Raw genomic sequence first — 25897 nt, 5'->3', positions numbered from 1 at the left:
TTCGTTCTTGGAATCTTTGCTTCGTGTTTCAAAGATGATTTCCAAAGATAAGATGAGGTGTACTGTGAAGGCTTTGTCGACTCAGGTGAAGTTTGATGCCATCGCTTTAAATAAAATAATGAAATAATAATAAATATTTCATCATGTCCATGAAGAAAATTATTCGTGAGGACGAGAGCATATCCACCCATCTTGAACCGGGTTTGCAGTATGTGCTTGAATAAACATGTACCTGTGGCTGTGTCTGTAACCACAAGTGTTTCGGAGCATATGGTGATGCTTATAAAATGAATACATCTCATCATTTTTTTTTTCATATTTGTTTTATCCTACTATTTGCTCCTCATTTTTTAATTTGTCATGATGAAGTGATGGTCCTTTCACCTGCGTACAAATATTCAGGTGAGCTCACGTGAGATGTTTCACTCAAATGTATGAGCGGCGGCCTTTTTACACATAACATTTCACAAATGGGTATCATGTGTAACGCACGAACAAAATCTTAATTGCCATTTGAAATACTTAATTTAATACGGCTAAAATTTGAGCATTATATGGTCTTCTCTGTGTCGGAGCGGCGACCCGTCCAGGATTGTGTCCAGTAGCCAAGGAGACTGCTTAGGCAGCACCGACGCTCTGCATAAGAGTATGGTCCCGATGGATGGATGGATATGGTCTTACCCTTTGACTCATCTCCGATGGTTCAACTTTTCATGTAAAGCTCATACTTGATGGTCAAAGTTGGCGAAGGCCTCTGGTTGAAGCCGAGGAACATGTGATGAGTACCCAATACATTGAAGGGGTAATGTGAGACCCGAGTTTGATTTGTAGTATGACACATGCTTCCTGGCATTGTAATCATCTGTGAGAAACTGAGCCTTGAATCAGAACTTTGAGTTTTACTGGAACATTATTTGCCTGTAAAGCATTTTTGTCTCAGTCGCTTGTTCCTTCTTTTTGTTTTTTTTTTCACGTATTCTTGCAGTTTTGCTGTGAAGCCATCAACATCATGGTGGCCTTATCACTCAAGATCTGTGTCCGCCATTGCAATGTGGTGAAAACAATGCAGTTTGAACCGTCTACCATCATCTGGGATGCCTGCAAGGCAATCCGGGACCGGGTACCTGAGGCCCAGTCAGGAGAAGGTATATTATTACATAAAAATGTATCAACCGCTCTTTATAGTTAGTCTTGCAGTCTTTGTTCATAATTTTGCCAAGCCTTATCTTTGTAGTTATCCTGGGTGTGAAACCCATCTGGTTGTGTTAATTAACCTTGTGGTTTTCCAATTTTTGGATTTTCTCTCTTTGATTTCTCATTAGGCTAAAAAAAAAGAATATGCTTCTGAATTGAGAGCAAAATATAAAAGGAAGAGATGGGGTGGATATAGGGGAGGGTTGTAAGGTCAGGAAATGTCTGAGGTTTTTAACTTGAAATGAAAGTGTTTCGAAATATTTTAGCTTGAATTTTGCTTTTGGTAACTGCACATTCATGTTATCTGTTTAGGCAAAACCAGTACAGAATAAACTGACATTGCCATGTTCCTTCTTTTCCATGCTGCCATCTTACTTTGCAAATTGAATCCCACATCCTCTCCTTCCTCCTCCCGACTCTCATTGCTACATGTCCCGTCCCCATCCTCCCCCCCACCACCCCGCACACTCAGCAGTTAACTTTTCTGACTATTTTCATCAAGACTTCGTTGTTGCCTGTACTTTGCCCGAAACAAAGCCATTGTTTAAATTAGAACGGCACTTGGTTGAGGTCATACCTTTGCCAGGCTGAAGAGTTTACGTTTTGTAGCCCACTGATAGGCCACATCTGCAACCGGACCTTGTTCTTGGCCCGATCTCTGAATTATGAAAAATCAGTTTGGAAATTAAAAAAATTCTCGGATCCGTATCCGGATCCAGATCTTCACCAAAATCGAATCATTTCATCCTTAACACACACACACACACACACACACACACACACACACACACACACACACACACACACACACACACACACACACACACACACACACACACACACACACACACACACACACACACACACACACACACACACACACATCCCCAACATGTCCACCAAGTTTCGTCCGACTCTGTCCGCAACTTTTTGAGATATCGTGCTATATATCATTTCTGGCCATCTCTCAATGGTGAAAAATCATTTTAAAAATTCGAGCATCCAGATCCGGATACAGATGTTCACCAACATCGAATCACTTCATCCTTGTCACACACCCAACTTGTCCACAATGTTTCCTCCAAATCCATCCAAAACTTTTTGAGATATCCTGCTCACAGACAGACAGACAGATAGACAGACAGACAGGGGTGAAAACATAACCTTTTTCCATCGCCGGTGGCAGAGGCAAATAGTAACTTTACTATTACGAAAGGGGGGGGGGGGGTTGGCTGGTGGTAAAATAGTCTCTAACTTGCTATTATTTCCTCCCAAAATCAATAAAATAAAGTGATTCAAAACAATTTTATTCGAACACAGGCTGTGTAGCTACATACTTTCAGAACAGATGAGGATCACTCTTTTACGATGCACAGTGATGCGGCTCAACTTAATTGTGTGACGACTGCTAAAATTAAAATAAATTAAAAAAGCAATTTTTATCATCCTGCTCTCAAAGGAATATTAAGGGAGGTGGGGAGGGAGCGAGGTGACTTACTCAATCTGATAATTGTTGGTTCACATTTCTTAAAGTTGGCAAAAGCACAAGAGGCTATTTCTTCACCGTTTCAGACGAGTAATACATTTGATTATATTATCACTATGATGTCTGCGTAGTATGCACAGAGTTGTGCATTTCTCAATGTTTCCCCCAACTTGATTGGAGTGCAACCAGAATTGATGAAGAAATGTGTTCCATGTCGCCAGTTATCTGTGATAGTTGTTGATTCATGTAAAGGAGAAGCCTGGTGTTGGCTTAGTGGTTCGGGTGGCTGGCTTGGGATCTTAGGGTCCTGAGTTCAAGCTATGTTGGTCACTGAATTAACATCAGGTGGGGTTGATTCAGCTTGTTATCCTTCTGAGGTTGGTGAAATAAGTATCAGTGTGCTGGTCTCAGGGCACAGCATCAGTGGCATAGTCATGCCCCAACAAAATGGTTGCTACCTGGCAGCGAAGCTGCCAGATGCAAGAAGAAGCAAAATAATGTAACAGAGAAATTTGTTTTTGATGGTTTATTCCTATCTCCCTTTATTGAAGATGGCGTGTCTGGAATGCATCGAGTCTAAACAGTCATTTCATTTTGCAATGGCGCAAGCCTTTGACCATGCGGTTTTTTGCAAATCTCAGATTGATTTTGAGATTTGTGAGTTATTGAAAATTTCAGCCGTTTTTCTGAGCCAAGTGTTCTGTAGATGTCAGCATGGTACGTAATAAAGCTGATGGAACCAGGCTTTTGCTAATCCCTTGGATTCTGTTGAACCAAACTAATCGAGCCAGTCACATTGTTATTTGTAAAAACAGCATTGCTATGTTGATCAAAAGGCCCCATTTTCCCACTGTGGTTCCTTTTTAAAATGTTTTTTTTTCTTGTAAATTTGGAGTTGTGAAATGCAAACTACTCAAAAAGTATTTATATCAGGAAAGTAATCGTGTTTTTGGGCTGGTATGAGAGCAGCTCTGAAGTAGTGTACTTCCTTTTTGAGCTGTTTTGTCTCGATTCGATTTCCAAATCTGACTCTAAACCGTTATCCTCGTGAGTTGCAGGCAGGGAATTGCACTGATGAATGTGCCATTCTTTTGGAGGGATGTTAAGCTGGGTGTCCCATTTGCTAACATTCTCTGGTGAACGTTGAAGATCCCCCAGTGCCTTTTGAAAAGAGTAGGCCGTTATGTTCTTGTATCCCTGGCCAAGTTCCAAATGCATGCAAGGATTACCATTGGCAAGAACAATGGAAGACCACGGAGTGTATTTTCTGCATCGTGACTGTTTTGACAGCAAGGGAGCTCTGGAAAGAGCATGTCACTGCACATAATGCTATTTTGTATTGGGAAATTAAAATTTTCAAAACAAACATCACATCATTGTAGTTGCCTATAAGCATCCGACATCTTTATCTGCGACATGGAAATGATAAATTTTCAAAACAAACCACGTTATTGTGCTTACTTATAAGCATCCGACATTTTTACCTGTGACATGTCACAGGTGTGTCTACAAGAGCTCCGTGTTGCTGTTGTTGGGGTTGTTTGGGGTTGATTTTTGAAATGTGCACCCATTGGTCGGACAGCTGCCATACCACACCCACATTGGTCGCCTGACTCTATCCACCATGGTACCAGACAAAATTATATGGCTGCTATCTTGGGTTTCTGGTGGGCCTCTGCTGATTATACACCATCCGAGTTTGGGTCAGGTGTTAATCACGATGAGGGACCCCAAAAAACCGAATCATATGTGGGAATAAAAAATATGAGAAAGGTTTAATGAAGCCCGTATGTGCCTTCCTAAAAAAAATAGTGTTACATAATTTTTGAACGGCTCCATATTTTGGTTAAAAATCCGTGACCATTTGAGGAATCAGCTCGTTCTGATGTAACCGTGGCAGAGGCTGACATGGATAAAAGGTGTCGAGTTAATATTTTAATAGTGCATTAAATGTGTGTTTCCCCATCGGGCCGTTACCGGATTTTTTAGGGCCAATTCACTCGCACTTAATGGCGAAGTCCTGTACCTTGAATGATCACTTACAGGTTTTTAAGAACAAAAGGTTTATTACAACACAGAGAGAGAGAGAGAGAGAGAGAGAGAGAGAGAGAGAGAGAGAGAGAGAGAGAGAGAGAGAGAGAGAGAGAGAGAGAGAGAGAGAGAGAGAGAGAGAGGGCGGAAAAGAGAGAGAGGAAGAGAGGGACACACACACACAGACACACACACACACACACACACACACACACACACACACACACACACACACACACACACACACACACACACACACGACAAAACTGAGGTTCGTTCATATGGGAACACGGGACAAACACTGCTCTGTCTAATCTTAGTCATTCACATGGGAACACAGGACAGACACGGGTCTATGTAACCTTATTTATTCACATGGGAACACAGGACAGACACGGGTCTATGTAACCTTATTTATTCACATGGGAACATGGGACAGACACGGGTCTATGTAACCTTATTTAGTCACATGGGAAAACGGGACAGACACGTCTCTATCTAACCTTATTTATTCACATGGGAACATGGGACAGACACGGGTCTATGTAACCTTATTTATTCACATTGGAACATTGGACAGACACGGGTCTATGTAACCTTATTTATTCACATGGGATAACGGGACAGACACGGGTCTATCTAACCTTATTTATTCACATGGGAACATGGGACAGACATGGGTCTATCTAACCTTATTTATTCACATGGGAACATGGGACAGACACGGGTCTATGTAACCTTATTTATTCACATGGGAAAACGGGACAGACACGGGTCTATCTAACCTTATTTATTCACATGGGAACATGGGACAGACACGGGTCTATCTAACCTTATTTATTCACATGGGAACATGGGACAGACACGGGTCTATCTAACCTTATTTATTCACATGGGAACACGGGACAGACACGTCTCTATCTAACCTTATTTATTCACATGGGAACACAGGACAGACACGTCTCTATCTAACCTTATTTATTCACATGGGAACACAGGACAGACACGGGTCTATCTAACCTTATTTATTAACATGGGAAAACGGGACAGACACGGGTCTATCTAACCTTATTTATTCACATGGGAACATGGGACAGACACGGGTCTATCTAACCTTATTTATTCACATGGGAACATGGGACAGACACGGGTCTATCTAACCTTATTTATTCACATGGGAACACAGGAAAGACACGTCTCTATCTAACCTTACTTATTCACATGGGAACACAGGACAGACACCTCTCTATCTAATCTCATTCATTCACATGGGAACACGGGACAGACACGGGTCTATCTAATCTTATTTATTCACATGGGAACATGGGACAGACACGTCTCTATCTAACCTTATTTATTCACATGGGAACATGGGACAGACACGGGTCTATGTAACCTTATTTATTAACATGGGAACACGGGACAAACACTGCTCTGTCTAATCTTAGTCATTCACATGGGAACACAGGACAGACACGTCTCTATCTAACCTTATTTATTCACATGGGAACACAGGACAGACACGGGTCTATCTAACCTTATTTATTCACATGGGAACATGGGACAGACACGTCTCTATCTAACCTTATTTATTCACATGGGAACACAGGACAGACACGGGTCTATCTAACCTTATTTATTAACATGGGAACATGGGACAGACACGTCTCTATCTAACCTTATTTATTCACATGGGAACACAGGACAGACACCTCTCTATCTAATCTCATTCATTCACATGGGAACATGGGACAGACACGTCTCTATCTAACCTTATTTATTCACATGGGAACATGGGACAGACACGGGTCTATGTAACCTTATTTATTCACATTGGAACATGGGACAGACACGGGTCTATGTAACCTTATTTATTCACATGGGATAACGGGACAGACACGTCTCTATCTAACCTTATTTATTCACATGGGAACACAGGACAGACACGTCTCTATCTAATCTCATTCATTCACATGGGAACACGGGACAGACACGGGTCTATCTAATCTTATTTATTCACATGGGAACATGGGACAGACACGGGTCTATCTAATCTTATTTATTCACATGGGAACATGGGACAGACACGGGTCTATCTAATCGTATTTATTCACATGGGAACATGGGACAGATGCAGCTCTGTCTATTCTTATTCATTCACATGGGAACACGGGACACACACGGCACAAGGTTCATGAGACAGATTAGATGTTGGAGTTGAGTGGACAGAGTAGACAAAATATATGTATTTTCTATCATAGGTTGTGACCACAATGCGGCCATTCTTTTATAATATAACGAGTAGGGTTACCTGGTTTTGCCCGGTGTTGTAATCTTGTTGGTATACTGTATCATATTTGAACCCAACCGCCCTTAGCATCCAAGCCCATCGCTACGGGAGGGAGAGGGTGCGGTGGGGGGGGGTCCGTTTCCCCCCCCCCCCACCGTCCAAGGATGGCCAGAATTTTTTGGCTCCTTTAATTTCTCAAAGGCTTATAGTGTAAAAATACTTTTCACTTCACATCGAAACTTTGAAAATATTTCTACTAGGTCAAAAAATCAAGGTCTTGAAAAACAATCATCCTTCATGGGATGTGTGCATGCCCGAGAAGGCTAAAACATATCATGAACTAGAGGGGGAGCACTCGGGAGAGTGCAAAACCTCTGCCGCCAATACTGCTGCGTCACTCAAGTGAACCTTATATCTTATTCATTAAATATGATGTCAACAGTGCTGACAGAGTTATGGTTCTTTTCTCCAACATTTTTTTTGGAGGGGGGGGGGGGGTTGGAAATCACTTAAAACATGTAGAAATGCAAAAAAAGAGAAATCGAAATTCTGTTGAAAAAAAAGTTGCACAAATATTTTTTTCTCTAACAATTTTTTTTTTGGAGGGGGGGGGTTGGAAATCACTTAAAAGATGTAGAAATGCAAAAAAAAAATTTTCTCTAACAATTTTTGGGGGGGTTAGAAATCACTTAAAACATGTAGAAATGCAAAAAAAAATTTTTTTTCTCTCAATTTTTTGTGGGGGCTGGAAATCACTTAAAAGATGTAGAAATGCAAAAAACAAATTTTCTCTAACAATTTTTTTTTTGGGGGGGGGGGTTAGAAATCACTTAAAACATGTAGAAATGCAAAAAAAATTTTTTTTTTCTCTAAATTTTTTGGGCGGGTTGGAAATCACTTAAAACATGTAGAAATGCAAAAAAAAATTTTTTTCTCTAACAATTTTTTTTGGGGGGGGGGGACAAGTCCAAAATTTAATGGCATGATCCTTGGACCATACCTACCCCCCCCCCACCAAGTTTTGCCGAAATCCGTCGAGGAGTTTTTCCGTAATACTGTTCACAAACAAACAAACAAACAAACAAACAGAAAGGGGTGAAAACAGTAACCTCCATCCATCTTCGAAGATGGCGGAGGTTAACTAGCGGGGTACCCAGCATTGCCCAGTGTTGTTCTAATCCTGTGGGGATTTTGAAGAAATCAAATATTGTTTTTTTTTCTATTTTTTTTATAGGGGCCGAAAGCACTTCCCCTTTACCAGCTAATGAATGGGGTTGGGGATCATTTAATATTTCCTTTCTCATAGCTGAGGGAGCTGAATGGACAGAGGAGTGCTTCGGGTGCTTCGGCACTGTAGAGCGATTCAAAAAATTAAAAATAAAAAACCCCAAAACCCATCTTTTATTTTTTTCACATTTTTCAATTTTTTTGGTCGACAACTTTCCCTGGCACTCACTAATGAACCTCTGAAAGTTTAACGAAGATCCGTTGTCATGTCTGAGAAAAATGGTGACAAACAGAAACAAACATCTCTTATAGTATAGACAGGTGAAACTGTTGCAGCAGAGTACAAAATGAGAGAGAGAGAGAGAGAGAGAGAGAGAGAGAGAGAGAGAGAGAGAGAGAGAGAGAGAGAGAGAGAGAGAGAGAGAGAGAGAGAGAGAGAGAGAGAGAGAGAGAGAGAGAGAGAGAGAGAGAGAGAGAGAGAGAGAGAGAGAGAGAGAGAGAGAGAGAGAGAGAGAGAGAGAGAGAGAGAGAGAGAGAGAGAGAGAGAGAGAGAGAGAGAGAGAGAGAGAGAGAGAGAGAGAGAGAAAAAAAAAAAAAAAAAAACAAAAAAAAAACGACTTGAATAGAGTGATGGGTTTGTTTGCCAAATTGAAACGGTTAAGTGCCATTAAGCGTAGTGTTTACATAAAAATGCATACTTATTTCTTAGCAAATGCAAAATAGTATTTTGTGTTTTCTCATTAATGATAAGTAATTGTTTCATGTGGTACAGGCTAAAATATTTGATTGAGTTAAACATTGTTCTTGTATATGTTATAATATTAGTTTGAATGTATGTCCTGTAACAAGTGAATGAATAAGAGGTACTATGAATGTGGATACATATCATATAGCTATAATATCTGCTGAAGTACTTGATTTCAAAGCAAGAAAAAAATACAGGGGCAAACGATGCTCATGAATGGCATGTGAATGACTTCACTCCCTTGTGGGACATACCTGACATTTCAAGGGCATGTTAGGAGAAGGAGCTGGTGGGATGGAGCGATCTGAGGCTTCTCGTGGCAATAGCAGCACCACATCGGTATTTGGCTGCGAATCATCCTGCAACTCCATTTGCAGCAGTGACAAAGAGTGATGGCATGCTGAGCAAGACTGGCAACCCATTTGGTCGCTTAAACTTTACAATCACCATATTCACACATCCTATGCTGGAAATCCTTCAGCAATGCCTTTCGGGCCTAAGTTTCCAACACGGTTCAATACACTTTAACAGAGCTAGTCAGATGTATGCTCAGACAGGAAACTCCCGTTAGCAGATTGAAACGGATGTTCTTAAGGGGCACAAAATGACACCGAATGGAATTCATTCAATACAATTAATAGCAACGGTAAAATACACTATTGACGAAGCATTCAAATACATCCATTTTAAAAGCTTTTCACTGGTCACTAGGGAGGTTGCAGAGGAGCACATGGAGGGAATCTGTAAAAAAAAAATAAATAAAAAAATACAGTTTTTGTCTTTGAATAATAGCTCGATTTGGTGGTAAGCCAAATGGATGTGCTAGGTATTGTATGTGTAAAATGTGAGGTCAGGTGTGCATGTATTCACTGGTAATACGAGGTAGCACGTATATTGTTCTATAATGGAATGTGCGATAAGGATATGAATGTATGATAACACATGAAAGCCTCTAGCAAGGAAGGTAAACATCTCGATGGAAAGTGATAAACCGTGGGTATAGAGTTTGAAAGGGAGATTGCAATGCCAGATTGACTGGCTTTATGGACACCGCTGAGGTCATGCATCGAATGATATGGCCCGAGGTTGTGGACACGTTGTTTGGAGAAGTTCTGGGCAGAAACCTCGACGAAGAACAGAGTTGATCCAGGTAGTCGGAAAATCAGTCACTCGTACTGTCATTACTCAGTTGTACGTCACTCAGTCAAATCAGTCACTCGTACTGAACATTATATGTTATTTATTTGAGACGTACAATTATTTCAAGGTTTGCAATTAAAATGAAGTTAAGTATAGGGTGTTGTAGAATTAGTATCACTTATAACATCCTTTAAATGTCAATTCCGTGCTTTTGAAACAGCCATCACTGTTCACTAACTGGTTAGATTTGTTTTGAGGAACAGCTTTTTGAAGAAAAATAAAAGAAAACTGTGTGTGTTGTTGGTTGTTATCTCCATATACGGGTTTCAGGAGTATCCACCATAGTGTGTGTGTGTGTGTGTGTGTGTGTGTGTGTGTGTGTGTGTGTGTGTGTGTGTGTGTGTGTGTGTGTGTGTTTGCTTGTGTTTACATTCACATACACACACTGCATGGCCATCATGTCATGAAGGCAGTGGTGGACAAATATCGCCACTGACGAATCACAACTGTTTTGTAACTGGGAACATAAATGTAGAAGATCCGCTGACGATTTATTGCAAGTCTGGCTCAGAATTTTGGAATGCAGAGCAGCCTCTCAGCTATACCATCAGGTGCATTTCTAACGGCTAAAACAAATTTGCCAAAGAATCACTGCAAACATAGTGACCCATAAAGGATCCCATGGCAAATTAACTACTAACTTCACTTTGTTGGCTGCATTATCAGGATCATTGTTGACTTGAGAGCCCATCCAGGCTGGCAGTCTGTCCCAATGTGTTTTTAACAATCCAAAAGTCACTTTTAGGCTTGTTCTCAACTTGCACAGCTGTGAACCAGAACTTGCTGAAAATGGTTTGACCAACAGGGGGCATCTGCCACACATTCACCCTTATTTAAGTATTCGTTACACAGTTAACTTTTCGAATTTTAGCACGGAATTCAGTTAGTAATGTTAGTAAAATGCAACTTCCGTCTTCGTTGCAGTCTGTGAAAGACGCAGAGCCAAACATTGATAAAAACACTCTCAGATACCACACTGCTAAAGGCCCGGTCACACCTTGACGTTTTAGCCAACGTATGCCGATTTTTGAATTTTTTTTCTAAAACGCTGGCACACGTTGAATACGTTATGGGTAAGTTTTGATAACATTGATAGCACGCTGAAAAACACTGCCATACGTCGTTGTACGCTGGCTTTAAACGTTGTACTTTTTGGTTGTCCTCAAATTTTTTCATGCTTGAAATTTCACGACGTATGCCGGCGTATGACTCACACGTTCCGCTACGCTGGCCACAAGTTGTATGCACGGTCTGCGATCGTTGACAGACGTCAACACATGCTACTTGTAAGTTAATCATAAGTTGAGACACGCCAAGGTAATGTTTAGCGTACCCGAAACTTATTTCTAACCTATGATTAACGTGTTGTTGGCACGTTACGCGATCGTTGCCACACATCGACAGACGTTACTTTTAAGTTACTCATAGGCTGAAAGACGTCGGTATCATAGATCGTCCTTGCGTCAGCGTCCACGGCCACGGCCAGGACACTTATTTGCAGCATTCTTCAAACTTTTCTTGGGCATGACGAGGATGTTCACACTTCGATGTCTAGCTTGGCTATGATTCCAATTGTCCATCGGCAGCGTCTATTTAAAATAGTCGAGTTTGAGCGTTTTAACACGTTCAGAAGAAACGCTTCAAATTTCCAAACCCCAGCGTCAAAAAACAAAGGCTAGTGACAGCAATTTAAATCGTTCATTGTAAACAATGAAAATATCTGAGTGGTACCGTTTAAAAGTCGTTGAGTGTAAAAAAAATCCAATTGTTGAGCGCAAGCGTCTACTTTCAATAGTGGAGATGCAGCCATTTAAATCGCTGAGTTTATCATTTAAATCGTTAAATCGTTAAACGCAAGGACGATCCATCATAACCCACACCCTCCCCCTCACACTCACCTACTACTGCCAACATGAACAAACTACTACTAATACTAATACTGATACTAATACTAATACTAATACTAATACTAATACTGATACTGATACTGATACTGCTGACATGGACATCGACTCAAAAAGGACTCGAAAACACTGTTGGGTTCCCCTTTTATGAGCAGCATTTTTATATACCAATTCCCAAAACCGCTGGGAACACGTCTTTATATGGCAGTTGTAAGCTAGAAACACGTCAATTTTTTTTTTTGTCGACCGGAAGACGTCATTGGAATACGTCTACATACGTCGATGTGTGTTGGGACTACGTAAGGAATTGGTTCAAAGCACGTCAAACATAAGTTAGAAATAAGTTTCGCGTAAAAAAGACATTACCGCGACGTGTTTCGACTTATGAATAGCTTATAAGTAGCGTTTGTGGACGTGTGTAAGCGTCCACATATCGTGTGTAAAACTTATCCCCATCGCATGCGGAACGTGTGTCATACGCCGAGTACGTCCAAAAATTTTGAACATGTTTAAAATTTCTTGACGTACTCAACTTACTACGACGTATGATAGCGTACTTTAGCGTTGTACTCACGTATACCAAACTTTCTCATACCGTATTTGACGTGCCCCAACGTTTTAGACACATTTTCTTAGGTCGGCATACGCTGGCAAGATCGCCAAGGTGTGACCGCGATGTTGTCGCTTCCATTTCTACGGCAGTTATGATTCGAATCGTTGTGCGTCAGCCTTTTAATAGGCTACGTCACGACATCGTCGGCGATGCGTGCAACGCGCTATGCCTAAGTTAGACTATCGTTGGGCATCGGTTGTGTAGGCCGACAACAGGTTCAGCATTCGTTGGTATAAGTTATCTATAACACAACGAAACGTTCTGTGTCCGTTACCAATGCGTAATACATAAGACCAAGTCGCTATGAATACATCCGAATCTTTAAAAAAAAAACATCAAAAGTTCAACGTAAGCCAGCGTTTTACATACATTTTAATACGTTGCCATCGCTGGCTAAAACGTCAAGGTGTGACCGGGCCTTAACCTGCAGGGTGATTCATCTATGTGTGTGCAGTCCCTCAGATGGACATTATACTGGGCATCCCGTCTGCTTGCATTATTTGGTGGACGTTAAATATCCCACGGTGTCCTTCGCGAAGAGTAGGCAAAAAGGCGAATTAGTCAGTGTGATTAATAGCAGCACTAATGAGGTGTCTGTACATGTTTTGAGGGTATACAACTTTTCTGGAAACTGACATTGTTACAACCTGCTTGGACAAATCAGCATTAAATCCTGTTGGCCAGTTTCTTTCAAATGATCCCCCATTTGTGCATTGCCAATTCAACCGCCTTCTCTGCGTTCACTGTGACTGGACCTATTCTGCTGGTGACAGTGTTTATGATGCCAACTGGGTGTTCAGCTGGATCAAGAGGTTCATTGCACACCTGAAGTTGTTCCCTGATCTTTTATCGGTCTTATCTATCAGACTGGTTGCGTGAGGGCTTCTCCTCTTTTTTGGTAGTCACATACATCTGGCTGTACCCTTCTCCCATGTCAGCAATGTCTTGAACAATCTTGCTGCATATGTGCATGCTCAAGGCCCATATTCTCAGTGTGGATGGCTTGAGAGTTTTAGTCCCACTATTCCATTTGGGCCATGCCAGCCCATACCTCATGAACGTGGTTTCTATCAATATGTCAGACCATATGCCATTCCACTGTACCGGTTTATGGCGCATCACATGTTCTCCTTGAATGAACCTTTGAAGAATGTCCTCTGGTAGTGCGTCCATTTACTTAAGGTAATATAAACCAGATCTGGCATAATTGAAGTGTCCAGCAGCAACAAAACTATCGCATCATTTAATTTATTACCCAGAGATGTAAGGGCCAGTCAGCTTCATGTTCAGCCCTTACGAAAATCATCATGATGAAAACAGGTTTCACAAGGTTCTCCATCCAGAGTCGTGATGTCCTGTTCCTTGTAGAAATGCCATCGAGAATGTCTATTAAATCATCCTGACTGTCTGATGTCACAATCAGTATATCCAGAGCCTCCTCAACTCCCATGTGGAGGCCAGAAATTCTGTGGAATTTTTTTTTCCCTGACAGCATGCGTGCTACTCAGCCAAACGCAGATTTCATTATCTGTTCTCGTCCACCGTTGACCATCTGCATCAATACCCCCAACACATCCAATGAAACTCATCAGCATGTGCATGCCTCCGAGCCTGGGAATTACATCGAATAATCTATCAGGATAAACACACTTAATGTTCACTGCAACTTTGTAAAGCTGCTGACCATTAATGAAAAGTGTTATGTGTTGACGACTTTCTTGAGTCAAACGTTGTGCCTCTACCATTGCCGTCATAATGGTGTCTGTATCTGCTCGTTTTATGTCTATAAGTGAAAGATAAATGGCTCTTGTGGCTGATTTGACTGAATGGTCTTCTGCCCTCAACAACTTTGTGTTAAGCCTCCCAAATTCTGGTGTGTCAGGGTTTGTCACAACATGTTGCCAAAAGTCTAAATCAAAACCGCGAAATCTTGATAGTGCCACAACCTGATGGGCGAAGACACTATGAAGTAAAACAGTGTGTTCTGCTTCCCTTTCAGGCATCTTCCGTTTCATTGGTCCATTGTACCTATAAACTGGGATATCTTGTCCTAATGGGTCACTCATTTATTCAGCTGTCAGACGGAAAGTTTGATCACACGGCCTTCCATCATCTTGGGAGCATTCAACCATGTTCAAAAGAACAGCAAGGGAATGCCTAGAAAGGAGACTATTTTGTGATGAAATATTGACATCAAAGTTGTTAGGAAAACTTAGGATTATTATTATTATTATTATTATTATTATGAGCCGCCATTGCTGCTGATGCTTTGAACCGCAGCACCTCATCATCCGAACATGTTACACGAAAGTCAAAGAACCGTCCAATGAGATATTTCTTGCTCAGGACTACCCCAAGCGTCACTGGAAGAGTAGTGGGTTGATTGTTTACCGCACTTGTTATTATATTTCCAACGAGAGCAGCTGGCATGGTACGGTTAAGCTTTACAGACAGTTCTGATAGCAATGACAGCAAAGTTGAGCTCACCAAATCAAGTGCAATGTCCATATCAATGCCTGGCTGATAACAGTGTTTTTCGGAGGTCAATTGCTTTCATGGGCAATTTTGTTAGACACTTTCTCTAGGACATTTTTGACATCATCAACCTCATCAGTTGCAACAGGCTTGATACCTTACTCCGAAATACAAGAAGACTGACAATGCCGACATCACTTAACACAAGAAGATCTGAGCCAAAAGAATCCAACAACTTGGCGACTAAGGTCCGAAGAGAGAGATGTTTCCCACCACTGGATGAATACAAATTCTACACTTCTGTGGTGTTCCATACACTTGAGGATTCAGCTGTAATTTCAGTAACTGTTGATGTGAAGGCTGCATCAGATTCCGTAGGTGGCCTTCCAACACTGCTCCTTGCAGCTGCTTTGACCGAACGAAAGGCCATGGATGTCGAACGGCAGTCTTTATGGTATCTGACATCAGCTGCATGTAGATCACTCACAGCTCCGAGTAAACATGTCTTCACTTGATGTCCTAATTCATCCAGTCTCGAATCACAGATGTCTAACATTGCCCGCTTGAATGTTTTCAGATTCCCTACATGCTCTGCAGGTTCTGCAGAGCATCACCCTTTGCCAACGACTCGGATTTTTGGGATCTAAGTCCATAATGCATTCCTCACCACAGAATGAACAGAGCTGCCAAAAGTTAAAACTTGGTAATTCAGAGCGGCAATAACATTCAACGGTGGTAGAATCCTCAGATTTTTGAGTTTCCTCATGAGTTGTTTTCAAATGCCTTTGGACGTGTGGCTCCGTGTAAGATGAAACACACTCTCCGTGACATTGAACCGATAAATTTTCACATTCTGCCAGGCTCCTCTCAAGGTCTTCGTACAGTCTATCCTGATGAAGTTTACTTGACTTGATAATCATATGGATGAGATCTGGACCGGCATTAGTAAGTGGCTTACTCGTTTGTCTTCTCCACATGGGTGGAAGATACATTTCTCCATGACTAAAGCAGCATTTATCTGGAACAGAAAAAGGATTATGCTTTAATAGCTTTAAATACCATTCCCAGCACCGATTGTCAATTGTAGAAATGTTCCAGTTGGCTGGCAGTGAAATGCTGTTGAGCAATAATTCAAAATATTTGGGCAAAATTTGATTTTTCAGTAATGGCAGCAACTATTTTACATATTCATGAGAAAGTACGACATGTGATCGCCATGAGAATATCCTTATTGGAATCACAGGCCCTGAAAACATGAGTCTAGACACCTTTTGTGATATCGCACCTATTTTACTGAGATTTTGGTAAAAATCTATTTTTTAGTAAAGGTCACACTTAATTTGCATATTTTGAAAAATGCTCAAGGGTGCCAGGATGGCATCACTGGGATTCCTCGTCCGTGGGTTCCTCGTCCTCGGGTCGGAATCACTTGGATTCCTCGTCATCACTATACTCTCGAGATATGAAAAATGCAAAAAGACATTCAGTGGATCCTATTGCAAGGGTCACCCTTAAAACAGCATTTCACTGCCAGACTAAAGCCCGAAAAGATGAATCTGCTTGTGTTCTCATTGTGTTTGTTATTTTTTTGTTTGTTTACTGAGGTGCTTCATTTATGGATACAGTTCACTCCCATTATCACACTCATATGTTCCTGTCCCTCTCCTACCCCTTCCTACAATCTCCCCCCAATCCCACAAAAAAATTCCCATTTTTATTTTTAACACCCTGGTGATATCCTTGAGCCTGCCACACATTTCTCATCCCCACACCTCCCCCCAACCCTCCAATGAAGTGAAGTCGTCAGCTTGATGGATCTATTTTATGTGGTGTTGGTGTAGCGCAGGGATGATGGGCCGAATGACCTCCTCTTGCGTGTAATTTCCTTGTTATTCCTTGTTGGTTCGTGAGTCAGCAAGTGATCACTATATTGGTTATAAGTGTGTGTCTGTCTGTCTGTCTGTCTGTCTGTCTGTCTGTCTGTCTGTCTGTCCCGAGCATAGCTCCGTGGGTTTTGATCCAATCTTGATAAAATTAGGGTGCGAGGTTTGTATCATGATCGAGTTGTGTTTTCCAGAGAATGGGCGTGGTGCACCCATTATGGGCGGAGCCACACCCAAAAAACACGTGTTTTTAGGGGGTAGCCGGTTTCAAGTTACATCTTCTCCGAGGGGGTTTGGCGAATCTGGCAGGGGTTTTCGGTATTTGGTTAGCCCAATGGCACCTGCATAGCCCCACGGAGCTCGATTTTTCATTTTCGTCCCAAGGTCAAGGTCACAAGGTCACGAACTTAGAAAATGTCAAAAAAATCAATAAATTGGCCATCGAGCTCCTTGGGTTTTCAACTGTTTCGAATGAAAGTTGGTATGCAAGTCGTGCTCTTTGAGTACTACAACTTTCATCATTTAAGTTTTTCACGATTCCCGCCAGTTTGCCCATGGCGTCCCCTCGAAGGTCAAAAAATAAAAAAGGTGAACCGTGTATATTGCTCGTGAACCATCGCCGTCTCCAGACTTGTTATTATATAAAGCAGTTGTTTACATTATTTATTTATTTTGCTTTTTATTCTTCTCAATTATTGTCATTCATAATAATTAATTGTTTCTTTCACTGATAATTATTTTTCCTCTCTAATCAGCTAGTTTTATCTCTATTTTCTGATGGCATGAATGTTGCAACACCACGTGTGTGGTACACCACCATTAAGGGTCAATTTTGCATCAGCTGTTTTTCCATTGTGTTTTCAGTATCAGATTATGGCCTTTTCCTTTCTGATGAGGATCCAAAGAAAGGCATCTGGCTCGAGGCTGACCGCTCTCTGGATTACTATATGCTTCGCAGTGGGGTGAGTGCAACATGTCTACACTTTCTCCTACCTGGATCTCTTTTATAAACTTTTGTTTAGATTGTTTGCATAGTCTTTTCCTTAAATTTGTTTTGGCATGATTACCTCCATCACCGAAGGTGGATGGAGGTTATGTTTTCACCCCTGTCTGTTTCGTTGTTTGTCGTTGTCTGTCTCTTTGTCTGTCTGTCTGTCTGTGAGCAGGATATCTCGAAAATTATGGATGGATTTGGTAAAAATTTGGTAGATATGTTGGTTGTGTGCCAAAGACGAATTGATGATATTTTGGTGAAGATCCAGATCTGGATCCTAAATGTTTTAAGTGATTCTTCATCATTGAGACATCAGGCCAAAAACGTTATGGAGCACGATATCTAAAAAAGTTGTGGATGGATTCGGATGAAACTTAGTGGATATGTTGGCTGTGTAACAAGGACAAACTGATTTGATTTTTGTTGATCATCTGGATCCGATATGTTTTTTAATTTTGTAAGTGATCTTCATAATTGAGAGATCAGGCCAAAAACGATATGTCACACAATATTTTAAAAGGTTTTGTATAGGTTATGACAAAACTTGGTGGATGAGTTGGGTAGGTGACGAGAACAAGCCAATTAGATTTTGGTTCAGGTCTGGATCCAGAACCAGCCTCTCAATGGGGTACAAAATGTAAATTGTTCACTGGTGTTGGAGGTATGCACTCTACAGAGTGCCGTTGTAGTTCCTTCTTTTTGTTTTCAGTGGAGAGAGAGAGAGAGAGAGAGAGAGAGAGAGAGAGAGAGAGAGAGAGAGAGAGAGAGAGAGAGAGAGAGAGAGAGAGAGAGAGAGAGAGAGAGAGAGAGAGAGAGAGAGAGAGAGAGAGAGAGAGAGAGAGAGAGAGAGAGAGAGAGAGAGAGAGAGAGAGAGAGAGAGAGAGAGAGAGAGAGAGAGAGAGAGAGAGAGAGAGAGAGAGAGAGAGAGAGAGAGAGAGAATTGTGCTGGGATTAGGTAGTGCATGTACGTTTTATGACAGCGCTTACGCTGTATACAATTGCACCGAGTTTGAAATGTCCCCGGCATCGTCTACCACGTCTCCGATGGGTCCAGTGTCCCCCCCCCCCAACCCACGTGCCTCAAGACAGCCAATGACGGCCGTCCGGTAGATGCAGTGCATAACCTCGATGGAAATGGCGACAATTGACGGAAATACCCTAGTATTTCAATGGAAATTTGTGAAACTAATGTGTTATATATGTGAAAACCATTTAATTTATTGCTTGACGGAAAAAAACGAAGAAACGCTCCCCTCATGTATGAACAAACGAACGAAAGACTTCATTTCCGTCCACCATGGCATTTCGTGCCGAACGCAGTAAGCTAAGTTCTTCTTATGCCATCATTCTCTTTAATATGAGCCATTAACAAGTGTTTCGTCATGCATTAGTAGTTGAAATTTACTTACAATCATTCTTTTGCGGCCTCCAGCCACGCTGTATCAAACGATTTCATTCCTTCTGTTATATATAAAGGTGCTTATCACAAAAATAACAAAATTTTTACATTTCAAATATTAAGTCCGCTTTTTAATTGTTTTTCAACTGAAAAAGCATAAATTGCATATTTTAACATTAGTGTACTCATTTGATTCACCACACACGCTGTATTGAAGGATTTCACTTGTTTAGCTACAGAACGCGGTCGAGCTTTAGATGCCGAAGATGCATTTTATTGCTCGCTAGTTTAAACGCGAACCTTTTGATCGGATGTGTCTCTGGTTTTACATATGTATAGGGACTCCATGTTTCCTTTGCTGAATTTTATATACACCAGACGTTTTTCTGTAAGTGCATACATGTAATTCCTTGTCTTCATAAGCATGGCAGTGCTATGTTTTTCTGTACCTTTGTCGTGCTTCTCATCTCAATATCAAAAAGGCAGAAGCTCGACTTCTCAATATCATCACGTTATTCACATTTTTCCATTTCCAGGAACAGTCATACACAGGCAAAGTTTCTCATCAAAATCGGTTATTTGCGATGCACAGATTGCCACAAATCTCACCTCAACGCCATCTTTGGTTAAATGGCTTAATGTCTCATGTGAGTTTTTGTGAACCATCTAAAAATGGATTCATAGTGGAGCAAAAATGGAACCATCTAAAAATGGATTCATCTACGTCGATTCCCACCAGACTCCCCGGAATTGTAGGCCGTCGCTCACGGATAAATCCGTGACGCGGGGGGGCGGGGGGTGGGGTCGCTTAACCGACCGTGGACGCCAATAACTCAACCGCGTGACCTAGGGTCCTCCCGGCTATGGAACCAGGTTACCTAATTAACCATGTGGTTTAACCACCGGGGAAACACGCCCTCGGTACGCCTTGTCCGAACCGGATCACTCTACCGGATCGGATCACGTTTCCGGATCGGATGCAGCCGAGCGACACTGCCAAGGACGGACCGGCGAGAATGAACGGACCGTTGGGAATAATGACCTGGCTAAACCTGGATTCGAACCATGCTGAACCAATGAGGGAAAAGATAAAGGCGAGCTGGGAACATTTCTACAAAAATTATTTATTAACAAGCAAGTGAGGAAAGCATGCAGCACAACAAAGGTTTATTGGGTATGTAACGCAAGGAAAGAGGAGAGGGGTGTGGGGGGTGCGACAATTATACAAGCAACTTACTAAAGCAGACACAGTGCAGACTTGACATGAGATTAATAACAGTTACAACAATAATGCACTTCTCCAGACTTAATAAACAGACAAGTGCCAGCACACAGACACACACAGAAAAAGAAACCCCAATGGGAAAAGGACTTTTGCAGCCAAGGAGGGAGGGGGTTGAGGTTATAGTTTTCGCTAACTGGGTGTTTCGGGGGAGGGATGCTCCGTGGTGCAACACCCAGCAATAGCCGTGTTGTTCTGGCCACAGCCGCACGTGTGGAGATCGTGTTCTGAACAGGAGGCGCTTGAGTGGAGAAGGGAGGAGTCCAGAGGGCGAGGGTGGAGCAGTAGGCGAGACCAGGCAGGAAATTGGTCGAGAAGCAGGAAGTGAGGTCGTGTGGGCGGAGTCAAGAAGCAGGAATACTCCACGTGAAGAACACACACTGAACACAACACTTCTCAATTCCTCACTTGCACGGAGGATTTCTCCGTATTCTTTAGAGCCCAGAGCTCGGGGGAGGGGCCATGCCGAATCCGACGTCATCGCCTGAGTCGGCGCTCTGACTGGCCCCGACCCCTCACGTGGTCCGCCATCCTGGGCCAGGTTTCGGCCAGACGCCGGTATAGCCCGCCCACCTGGGTGCGAAAGCGTACGTGACACACCGCACATGTCTGGCCTCGGGTAGACGGTGGAAGCTTAAAGCTCCAGTCTACTCCATAGTGCACTTTGCGATTTTGCCTCAGAAGTGATCGTTTGGGAGGGTACCGTGGGTTGTCATGCTGTGGTAAGCGAGACGAGGGACAAGCGAGGCAGATTTACCTCAGAAAAGAAAAGGTGGGAATAAAATAAAAGCGGAAAATGATTTAATAATCCTAACTAATCGCCTATCGCAACGCACTCCCTTGTCCTCCCACTACACAAAAGGAAGGGGTCTATCTGCACATATATTAATGGCATAACTGACTCGGGACAACTATCTGTTGTATGCATGCGGTTTAGAGAACCGCAACAATATTTTTTCGCCTTCTCTGTCCACTCAACTCCCTCGTCCTTGTTCACGTCCCACGTGTCAATGTGGTGGAACCTGGGTCTGAGAATAAAAATAAAACATCATTACTCATGGCTAGGTTTACATTCTCTTCTCTGTGTCATTAACCATGTGCATGTCTGTCCTGTGTTCCCATGTGAATGAATAATGTTGGATGGATAAGATTAATCTCTTCCATCCTCCTGCTCTGTCTATTGGAATAAACGTTTTGTTCATAAAAACCTGTATGTGGTCATTTGAGGGTTGGGACTTTGCCGTTAAGTGTGAGTGAATTGGCTTTAAAAATGCGCTGACGGGCCGATTGGGAAATGTGCAATTAAAGCACTCTTAAAAGTTAAAAGAGTGTTTTCATCACAGTTATATATCAGAACGGTTATATCAGAATGGGCTGATTCGTCACACGGTCATGGATTGTTTAACCCTAATATGGGACTGTTTAAAAATTACCGAACGCTATTTTTTCAGGGAGGTGCATATGGGCTTTATTGAATCTGACGAAGAATTTTTATTCGACATATGATTACATTTTTGGGGGTTCCTCATCGTCATTGACACTCAACTCAAACAAAGCCAGTGGAAATCTGACGCAACAAACCCAGTGTATAATCAGCAGAGGCCGACAGGCCTAATGTGTTAGGCCCACCAGAAAACCAAGATGGCGGCCATAACATTTTGGTGCTATGGTGGGTGGAGTCAAGCGACAAATGTGGGTGTGGTCCGGCAGCTGGCCGACCAATGGGTGCACATTTCAAAAATCAACCCCCAACAAGACTACAACAACAATAACAACAACACCAACACCAACACAAAGCTCTTGTGGACCTGTGACATGTCGCAGGTAAAAAGTCTTTAAAATCGAATCGATATGATGACTTTTGAACATACATGGGATTAATGTTACCAGAATGATATTGTCACAATTTGCCGTGCCTTCAGAAAGTATTCAAACCCACTTGACTTTTTCACATTTTCTTCTTGTGTTACAGCCTGAGTTTAAAATGGATAATTTTTAAAAAAGAAATTGTCACTGATCTGCATAAAATACTCCATAATGTCAAAGTGGAATTTTTTTTTTAGAAAACGGAAATGTCTTGCATCAATAAGTATTCAACCCCTTTGCATGACACTCCAAATTGAGCTCAGGTGCATCCAATTTCCTTTGATCATCCTTGAGATGTCTCGACACTTGATTGGAGCCCACCTGTGTCCAATTCAATTAATTGGAGATGATTTAGAAAGAAACACACCTTTCTATATGAGGTCCCACAGTTGACGGTGCATGTCAGAGCAGAAACTTTCCTATGAAGTCTAAGGAACTGTCCGTCGAACTCCGAGATAGAATTGTGAGGAGGCATCGATCTGGGGAAAGGTATAAAACAATTTCTCGAGTGTTGAAAGTTCCCAAGAACACAGTGAGCTCCATCATTAGAAAATGGAAAGAATATGGAATGACCCAAACTCTTTCTGGACCTGGCCATCCAACCTAATTGAGCAACCGGGCAAGAAGGACCCTGGTCAGGGAGGTGACCAAGACACCATTCACCACTCTGACAGAACTACAGAGCTCCTTGGCTGAGATGGGAGAACCTACTGGAAGGACAACAATCTCTGCAGCACTTCACAAATCTAGGCTTTATGGGAGAGTGGCCAGACAGAATCCACTCTTGAGAAAAAGGCACATGAAAGCATGCCTGGAGTTTGCAAAAAGGCATGTGAAAGACTGACAGCATGTAGCAAAAGATTCTGTGGTCTGATGAGATGAAAATTGAACTATTTGGCCTGAATGCAAAGCACTCCATCTGACAGAAACCAAGCACAGCTCATCACCCTTCCAACACCATCCTTGCTGTGAAGCATGGTGGTGGCAGCATCATGCTATGGGGATAATATTCAGTGCCAGGGACTGGGAGACTTGCAAGGATAGAGCGAACAATGAATGGTGCCAAATGCAGGCAAATCCTTGAGGAGAACCTGCTTCAGAGTGCAAAAGACCTTAGACTGCGGCAAAGATTTACAGATTTAAAAAGATTTACATTCCAACAGGACAGTGACACCAAGCATACAGCCAAAGCAACACTGAAATGGCTTCAGGACAAGAACATGAAAGTCCTTGAGTGGCCCAGACAAAGCCCAGACAGATTTGAATCCCATTGAGAATCTGTGGAAAGACTTGAAGATTCCTGTTCACTGACGTTTCCCATCCAACTTGACAGAGCTTGAGCAAATCTGAAAGGAAGAATGGGAGAAAGCCCCCAAATCCAGATGTGCAAAGCTGATACACACATGCCCAAGAAGACTCGAAGCTGTAATCACTGCCAACGTCACTTCTACAAAGAATTGACTCATGTGGCTGAATACTTATGCAAATGAGACATTTCAGCTTTTCATTTTTCATTAATTTGAAAAAATTTCTAAAAACATGTTTTCACTTTAACATTATGGGGTATTTTGTTTAGATCAGTGACAATTTTTTTAATGTTTGAATTCAAGCTGTAACACAACAAAATATGACAAAAGTCGAGGGGTGTGAATACTTTCTGAAGGCACTGTACGTCATGCGAGCCCAGCTTCAGCCATGCGGCTCCAACACGTCTGTCAGGTTCATTTCTAAGGTTCTAGCTGGGGTTTTCATGTGTGTCAATTTTATTTTGTTAACCGTACTAACTGTGTGTGATAATTGTGGTTTAAGGTTCTGAGATTGTCCATTTCATTATCTTGTCAAGGCAGTTTCAATTTGAAGACAAATATTACGTTTTTGCACAACTGGTACCATAAATATGGTAAAATAATATTATTTAGTCTTCAGATATTATTTTAATATGTAATTAGTGCACCTTTGGCAAAGGACCTCGTTATTGAATGCTTCTCTGAATCGTGATTTGGTTCCAGAAATTGCCTTTTGCTTTTTGCTTTTCTCTTCTATGAGAAAAGTACTGGATGTTGATGTATGTGCATGAGTGTATTACATATGTACAGGGAATCATTAAAAGTGACATAATTTATGAAATATTTTGTAAGCTAGTACTGTGGAATGTAGGGGGAGATGTATTTTAAGCATACAAGATAAATCTCAGCAGTCATTAACAGAAATGCCCCTCTAACGATCGTTTGTGTATTTATGATGCCGTTGGTTCTCAAAAGTGAAAACAGAAGTGAACCAGAAGGGCACTTGGTACAGTGCATACCTCCACCACGTAATGCCTGATCCATGAGAACATATCGGGCCCAATACATTTTTGAAATATCATGCTATGTATCGTTTTTGGCCCGATCTCTCAATGGTGAAGAATCACTTTGAAAATTAAATAATTCTCGTTTCCAGATCCGGATTCGGCCTTCACTAAAATTGAATCAATTCATCCTTGCCACACACCCGTGTCCACCAAGTTTCGTCTGAATCCATCCACAACTTTTTGAGATATCGTGCTATATATTGGTTTCGCCCGATCTCTCAATGGTGAAGAATCCCTTTAAAAAAAATTCTAGTAGTCGGATCCAGATCCCGATCGTCATCAAAATCGAATCGGTTCGTCCTTGTCAAACACCCAACCTGCCCACCAAATTTCATCCGTTTTTCGGAGGCTTACCACCATTGACGCACCGTCTTTTACACCACCTTATTTAACACTTTACATTAGTTTCCTCTTACCTGTTGTTTGTGTCCTTTATGACGTCCCTAAAAACAGTAAGTTTCCTTTTTGGAATGATTTTCAGTTTTGTTTAACTGCAGACATGCAGACAGACTAAAACAATAACCTTGCTCCTTCCTCTATGCACGTGCACACTCAGGGCGAGATTTCCTTCCAATTTGCCAAATTCAGAGCTAAAGTTCTACGAAACTAAACTGCAAGTTCCCCGATTAAATTCATGTTTTGATTCATGTTCTACAGTGTCCAAGATATATAATTCAATTGAAATTAAGTTACCTCGATCATAGACTGATGTCTGTAGAAAGACAGACAAAGTGAACCGAATGCTTCACCCTGCTTTGCTTTTCACGTGTCAGACAACAATCAAAATGCACACAAATTTGAAGAGAATGTTTCCATTGTCTTTTACTGTTTGCTTCTACCAATCTTATCTTTTTGTTGTAACATAAATAAACATATCTAACTTGTCACCTGCAACTACAGCAGCACATACATATGCTGTAGTGTTTGGGAAATAATACTTCTGTGACTTTATTTT

At 41.7% G+C, this 25897-nt stretch overlaps 1 protein-coding gene across 1 annotated transcript in view; it reads left to right on the top strand.

The window, feature by feature from the left end:
• LOC147015536 (talin-2-like) overlaps positions 1 to 25897 on the top strand; it is a 265377-nt gene that overhangs the window by 15278 nt on the left and 224202 nt on the right. The window contains exons 2-3 of the mRNA XM_085850367.1: positions 986 to 1145; positions 17913 to 18010. Coding sequence (XP_085706493.1) covers positions 1010 to 1145; positions 17913 to 18010 — 234 coding nt within the window. The 5' untranslated portion in view covers positions 986 to 1009. The remainder of the gene's footprint in view (positions 1 to 985; positions 1146 to 17912; positions 18011 to 25897) is intronic.

Source organism: Eptatretus burgeri, chromosome 12, assembly GCF_056783735.1.
Source record: "Eptatretus burgeri isolate ZD-2024b chromosome 12, Ebu_testis_v1, whole genome shotgun sequence".
NCBI lineage: Eukaryota > Metazoa > Chordata > Myxini > Myxiniformes > Myxinidae > Eptatretus > Eptatretus burgeri.
Note: the sequence above shows the minus strand (reverse complement) of the source record. Positions and strands in the feature narration are given on the sequence as shown.